Genomic DNA, 7983 nt, shown 5'->3' on the forward strand with positions numbered 1-7983 from the left:
AGACAAGTCAATGAAAGTAAGAAATTTTTTTCTAGCCCATACCAGAAGACACAGTGCACTGTAAACACTACATCTCATCAGCAAAGATGATTCCATTACTTGTGAAAGGATAATTATTGGAATTAATTCCGACAATGAAATTTATAATGAATATTTTCGGCTTAATGTCAAATGGACACTATATTTACTTCTTAATTCTGTTTAATTTTCTGGATGGTTAGATCTGTATGTATAATATGACATTTGAAGAATTCAATTGTATGTTATATCCTTATGCCAACCTCTCTAAAGTATTCATGTGGAGTGAGGGCATACATCAAGAATAATATAAAATTACAAACAAACTTCTTTAAGAAGAAAAAAAAAATTAGGAATCAGAAAATCTATGTTTAGAAATTTCAACGTATTACAGTCACTTGGGTCTACTATGTCAAATGTAATATATTTTTTCTTGTCAAAAGTCCTGAAATACTTACACCTGTCTACGTGTGTCATCGTAACGAGGGACTCAGAGGTATCAGCTAGTGCTCGGGTCTAAGTAAGCAGTTGACCTTTACTAAATAAAACCACTACTATAACCCACCTGGTAGCCGCGATCATTAGACATCAAGTCAATATGATCTGACACCGTTGTTAGCCGCTTCGAGTACCATTGGTGGGAAATAAAAAATTCACTATTAGAATGTTGGCTGGCAAGGGTAGGAGAGGTGGTGGTATACAATTTCTGATCATTAGATTGTGTGCCAAAACCCTGGATTTAGTTCCAAACCTCTCCAGAGTATTCATATGGAGTGAGGGCATAAGACTAGATGGTGATTTGTCCTTCGGATGGGAAATGGGCAGTCCCCTTGTTGTTCAACAGGAATAGGCTATGTGCTAACACCAGGTTTCACCCTCTCCCAACCTCATTACCATTATCATCCTACATCCAGACGTGCAGGTCATCAATGGATGTCAAATAGGCCTTCACTAGGCGAGCCAAACATGTCCTCGAACACGTCTAACACTAGAAGCTATACGATAAATATCACTGTTACTCACATTACTCCTTTCCCTTTGTTCTCACCAACATCGCCCATGAAAATAGAAATCTAAAAATACTCTGCTTATTTTATAAAGTTTCACTGAAAATTTTGGACTGTATGGTGATTTTTTGTTTGCTAGTAAATTGCTGTTTTCCATCTGTTTCCTTGACTAAGATAATATCGCTTATAGTTAGCTTTCTTACCTGAGGATTACTATTTTCTGAGAAAAATTACTGTTGTACTTTTTCTCATATTCTCTGTACAGGTACCAAAAGGAATGTACAATATAAACCATGAAGTGAACATCAGTCTTACGTAGCTTCGAAGATGATTGATTATTAATGAATATCACAATAGCTTGTAGAAACAATCTCTTTCATTGCCCAGAGATGCTAAATTTCACTCTCCACCATTGATGTTTGAAAGGAATCAATCATGCTAATAAATTATTTGAAATTTATTATTGATAATTTATGAGCAGTAGGGCTATAGCCCAACAAAGAGATGACACAAACTGCTGTATTAACTGCAGGAGTTGAACAAATCTCAGTTAAATAAGAAAGGAACGTATTATTCTCAATCAACAAATGAAATATCACCGGGTGTAGCATTTGACTAGTTTGTTTGTTCAACCCTTTTCCAGCTTCTCTACGGGGTCGGGTATGAGGTGAGAAGAATCTGTCGTAGTGGGTTTTTATGACCGGATGCCCTTCCTGATTTTAACCTCATCAGAGGAGTTAAGGAGATGAAATAAATGACATGATATGTATAATTCTAGGAAGGGAGAGGATGAAACTCGGTGCCGGCACATAGCCTACTTCTTTCGAATAGCACCAAGGCTTAACATAACATGGAAAAAATTATTATGTCTCTCGTGTTAAATTGATATACAGTAATCTTGAATATGCTATTTTGCAAGTTCCCCAATGAGTGTATTTTAATCTCAGATAACCCCAGATGAGTAGTTATACTAAGCTTTAGCTGTAAATACTGCTGACAATAAGAATGCAGAAATATATGTGGTGCATTACATAGGCCGTTTCAAATGATATACTATTCCTCTTTCAATGTTAATAATTTTAGGTGGGTGTTTTTTTTTTTTTTTTTTTTTCCACAGATAGGTCTTATGGCAACAATAGGATAGGGAAGCACTAGGAGTGGGAAGGAAGTGGCCATGGCCTGAATTAAGGTACAGTCCCAGCCTTTGCCTGGTGTGAAAATAGGTAATCACAATCATGGTAAACCATCTTCAGGGCTGTCAACAGTGGGGTTCAAACCCACTAACTCCCGAATGCAAGGTCATAGCTACATGTCCCTAAATCACATGGCCAACTTGCTCGGTCATGCTAGATTACTTGAGTATATGTGCCTGCATAATATTGTGCATATATGTCAAATTTTCATGTGAGTACAGAATGTTCTATAAGGGTTTCAAAAAGGGGAACAAAGGATACAACTGCACTACAGCAAAGAATAAACTACATCCCCTTGAGGGAGGGCAGGTGAAGAATACATCCATGGTATTATTATTATTATTATTATTATTATTATTATTATTATTATTATTATTATTATTATTATTATTATTATTATTATTATTATTATTATTACTATCCTGAGATTTACTTAACATATTTAAACTTATTATTGGTGTGTTTGGGAAATTTTTGACCAAAGGGATTTCTAGTTTGGTCTCATTTTCTGTTTGTTTCAGCGATTTTTGTAATTGAACGTGTAGGTTGCGACACAGCCCATTATGGTTGCTAACTCTGTACTCAGGAGGCAGGTGTGTTTGAATCTGCTGTTGGCCTTCCAAAAAATTTTTTTCCATGGTTTCCCTTGTTCAGGTCCTGGCAAATGCTGGGATGGTACCTTTCTGAAGACTACAGCTCTTCTTTCCCATTCCTAGCGCATACAATTACACCTACACACACAGACAACACTCTCACAGGAAAAGCAGCTAGAGAACTGGTGAGCTGAACACGTCCTCTGACATTCCTGGCACAGAAAGCCATATGCTTAAAAAAGGAAAGAAGAAGAAGAAGAAGAAGAAGGGTGTCTTTTGTATGCATATTTTCTACTTTCTGTTGACCTACTTCCCCCCCCCGTTACGTCGCTCTCCTTGGCTAGGTCAATGGCACGCTGTGTTTTATTTTTATTTTTTAGTGCTTCCCTCAGTATTACTATTATTGTTATAAAAATTTTATGTCATCTGTTCACCTTCAATATTGTTCCTTCATATTGAAGGGATACGCACCTGTTGTTTTTAGCAGAAGTTTGAGAAATAGTTTCTGAACTTGTTCTATGCTTTTAATATGAATTTTGCAGCTCATGTTCCACATTTTGCACGCACATTCAAGTTTTTTTGTGGGTTGCTTGGTGGCCATGATCGTTAATGCATTGAAGTCTAAACGGTCTGACACCGTGGTTAGCCGGTTAAAGTCCTGTTGGTCAAAAAAAATGTTTACCATCAGAATGTTGGCCGGTAGGGGAGGTGGTAGTATACAATTTCTAATCACTAGATTGCATGCTCAATGCCTGGATTAAATTTCAAACCTCTCCACAGTGCTCATATGGAGTGAGGGCATATGACGCTGTTGATGGTGTTTCATCCATTGGATGGGGACGTTAAGCTTTAAACAGACCCCATGGTGCTATTCGACAAGAATAGGCTATGTGCCGGCACCAGGTTTCACCCTCTCCCTTCGTAGTATCATACATCATGTCATTCACTTCTTCTCATCTTGTTCCTCTAATGCGGTTGACGTTAGGAAAGGCATCCGGTCATAAAAACCCACCACGACAGATTCATCTTGCCTCATACCCAACCCCGTAGGATAACAGGAGAAACAAACCTTTAAGTTTTTTATAATATCTGAAGCCATCTCTTTTTAGTTTCAATTCAGTTAATTTATGACTGTTAGGTTCTTCAGTCTGCCAAAACTAATTGTGGGTAATAAATTTATAAACTACCTGAAAAAGAAACAAATTATATTACCATTTTTTGGTCAGGTAGATTATAAATTTATTTATTCAAAATTAGTTTCAACTAACTGAAAACCAAACAGTTATAAATTACTCAAGTTTTGGCTGTAAAATCACATTGGATAAATGTACTCAGGTATAAATTTTAGTGAAAGACTTATCATTTCTCATTAGAAATCGTAGGATTCGGTAACTTTCTTCTTTATATGGGGGAATGAAAATATATTACTCCAAGCTCTCTTATTTTCCTATTACTGCCTGTAGTGATTCCTCTCCTAATTTGAATGAGATTTTTGTTACAGTGGAATATCCTAGGACTAAGGAGTAGACATACATATTGTAATGCATTTGAAATGTCTGCCAATTGTACATACGTAGTACACCAAGATCCAACCTGGACAGAGAGTATAATAATGGATGGCTTTTCTTTCTTTTTTTCAATTAATATTTTAAGTAACTGATAACCTCCTTATCTTTCCATATTCTAATACTAGTCTCCATCACCAAACTCTGTACATAACTGAAATGTCTGATTGTGGCTATATTTATCAGTTCATACTAATCTCCTCTGTGACTTCTCTGTAATAATCATGTGTTGAAGGAACAATCCTCAAGTTTCTTGAATATCAAGCTGATTATATCAAACTATGTGCTCTCTTAAATTGAAATATCTTGAATGTAAAATCTCACACTTTTTGTTATCATTTCAGAGCTACGTTCAAGCGTTACAACGTAAAGTATGTGGTCCAGGGGAAACAAATACTCTCCAGTCTGATTCTACACATCTCACGATTCTTCCTGCTGATCAGACTCAGTTGGCAGCCTTAACGGAGTCTGAAGACGAAAGCAGGGAGATCTCAGGAGATATCATCCAACTGGATCGGCGCCACGAGAGCAGTCGAGAATCCGTCAACTTCAACCTAGGCCGACCACCATACCGATAGTGATAACAATATCATTCCTCGTGTAAATATATTAAATATTCAGTATATTATATTTTATATGAGATGAGAAGCAGACTGTGTATGATGACATTGGTGAATATTTCACAGTGAGATATTAGTGCATTTTATTATTACGTTCCTCTTTTGGACAGCAGTGAAAGTTAAAAACAAAAAGAAAAGTTTTGTAGTTAATTGCATCAAGGGAGAAAAGAGAGATTAATGTACCTATTAAAAAGGAATATGAGTTGAAGAGAATGTTATGTATATTCCAAAAAACGTTTTGAAAAAGAGAAACTTATAGTATTCTTTTTATCAAGTATGTACAACATGTATAGTGCTTTCATGACCAAAGATTTCACACAGTGGCTGGTTCGTTGGTTTCTATGGACATTACAGGAACCAGAACAGATGTTCTTCACTATTTGACAATACTGACATAGAGAAACATTCTTTCACAGTACAGATTGTTGTAACTTGTAGAGCCCTTTGTTGTCCCATTTCTGTGAACTTTTCATGTTATAATACAGAGGAGAAGCAAAAGCTTATCTCAAGATATTTGTTACGTTGTCAACAGTGAAACACTGTGTTTTTGAATTAAGTCTGTAAATATTATAAATTGTTTGCATAGGAGAAGAGTAATTTAATTTAAGTGGCAGCATGAATAAGAATTATTATTACTGTAATTGCATTTGTTTACTGTTTATAAATCCTTTTATATAAAAACTCAATATGTTGTTACTGGCTGAACCATTTCATTGTATTTATTCATTTTAATTAAGGCTGAAGAATGTGCTAAATAGCATAAAATAAATACCAAGGAATGAAACTTGAATTCTGATCATATTATTGAAGTAAAATTTCTTTTAGGAATTTATAGAAAGACAGGAATATGAATAGAAACACATAATATGATAGACATAGTGGCAGATCAGCACTGAAAGAGAGAGCTGAAGAAACAGGACACAAGGATGAATATTCAAACGCAAAAGGATGAGGGTCTACATCCTTATATGCTGCTCTCTTCAAATAGATGGACTCTCTACTGATCAATCCCAATTCTTCTCATCCCTTGACGAGCTCATTTCTACCTCCCTGCTACATCAGGAGGGTGGGCATTAAGATTCATTGAGAGGCCGTCTTTACAGGTCGTCAGTTTTAATGTAGACTTCATTTATCACTTGTTGTTCATTCCTTTCTATTATTTATATTGACCCATTGGGTTCCTCTCCTCCTTTTGTGTTTGTCCTGTATTCCTAGCCTTTTAATAAAAATTATTCATCTGTATCATTTTGTCTCTTCCCTTTTCCTGTATTTAAATGGCTATCAAGACTGAAGATCAATGAGAATTGAAGCCCACCCTCCTGAGGAAGCTGGGAGGCAGGATTAAGCTTGCTGGGCTCTGAGAAGAATTGGGAGTTTTGTTTTCATGTTTATCCTTGGCTTTTCTGTTCTCCTTCTTCTGATGCTGACCTGACATTGTGTTTGTACTATTATGAGTTTCTATCTTCCTGCATTTAATGTGCTATTTCACTTGTATAGTCCTTTCCATTACTTTATATTAGGAATGTTAACCATCCATACCACATTTGAGGAGCAATTTGCTTACAATGCAGCATTTGTTTTCAAGCCAGAGACGAAGCAAACTGGTGGTTCATCAGGGTCTTAAGTTTGGGAGGTATATGAGAGTCTTCAGTTTTCAGGCTTTACATGACCTTACCCTTTCTCTTCATATTACCTTCATTCTTCAAAGAGGTGGACCTTTTATCTTCTCATTAGATTTCAATGGAGATGATTATCTTGCTGAACTTCCCATTTAGGCAGTACCAAATTTCATTGCATAATCATTGCCATCACGTAATATTCACACCCTTATTTATAGACAAACTGATCAGGATCTTAAATTTTCACTTCATAAATATCAGAACATGGATATTTCTCTTTATCAAATCAAGAATTATTTAAAAATCAGAGATACACCAGTACATTTCTAAAGCAGATTTATTTATAATACTTGTAAAGCAAACATAAGCTTGAAAATATCCTCATCTCATCCAAGTTCAGGGTATCAATTGGAATCTTATTTTCATCGTATGAAATGTTATCTGTAATTGTATCATCCAAAGCATTCTCAATTTCCTCAGAATTATTCAGCATTTTATGCAGAGGAAGCCATGATTGTGTTTGGATGCTATCAATAGGAAAGGAAAGTGACTATTTGAACCAGTTTTATAAACAATTCTATAGATGTATTTGACACTTGCTCACGCACTCCCATGTTACATGGAAGCTGATCACTGAAAGTTGACACAGCCAACTGTTACCTTTTAATTTATTCTTCACGTAGTGGTTGCGCTGAATATTTTCACATGATAAAATGACAGGGAAAATGTGACTGTCACTAAACCTCCATGGCAGGTCAACATCAAAAGAGGGAGCAATAGAAAAGGAGACAAGGTCAAACAAGAAAACACAAAAGGACAAGGACATCTTCATGCACTGCTGCCTTCTACGTCCAATTTTTTTTTCAACCCTTAATAAATTTTTTCTGCTTCTCAGCTTCATCTTTATTACCATTTTATTTGTTCCTTTTTCCTTTGTTCAGTCCGGCTCCATGGCTAAATGGTTAGCGTGCTGGCCTTTGGTCACAGGGATCCCGGGTTCGATTCCGGCAGGGTCGGGAATTTTAACCTTAATTGGTTAATTTTGCTGACATGGGGGCTGGGTGTATGTGTCGTCTTCATCTTCATTTCATCCTCATCACGACGCTCAGGTCGCCTACGGGCGTCAAATCAAAAGACCTGCATCTGGCGAGCCGAACTTGTCCTCGGACACTCCCGACACTAAAAGCCATACGCCATTTTCTTTTTCTTTTGTTCGTCCAGCTTTCTTCTTATCCCATATTTCCAGCATCGAGATTGAAGATCAGTCAAGAGGGCCCTTCGATGAGTGTTGATGCCTGCCTGCCTGCCCTCCTGATGGTATGTGAGATGTCTGTAGTCTTGTATGATAGAATTGCACTTGTTAAACTA

General features: G+C 36.5%; 1 protein-coding gene across 1 annotated transcript in view; it reads left to right on the forward strand.

Annotated features, from left to right (window-relative positions):
• The window catches only part of LOC136876175 (transmembrane protein 198), an 812502-nt gene extending 806716 nt beyond the window's left edge, over window positions 1-5786 (forward strand). Inside the window, exon 9 of the mRNA XM_068228065.1 lies at window positions 4721-5786. Coding sequence (XP_068084166.1) covers window positions 4721-4954 — 234 coding nt within the window. The 3' untranslated portion in view covers window positions 4955-5786. The remainder of the gene's footprint in view (window positions 1-4720) is intronic.
• Window positions 5787-7983: the final 2197 nt, after the last annotated feature.

The sequence above is a fragment of the Anabrus simplex genome, chromosome 6 (genome assembly GCF_040414725.1).
Source record: "Anabrus simplex isolate iqAnaSimp1 chromosome 6, ASM4041472v1, whole genome shotgun sequence".
Taxonomy (NCBI): Eukaryota; Metazoa; Arthropoda; class Insecta; order Orthoptera; family Tettigoniidae; genus Anabrus; species Anabrus simplex.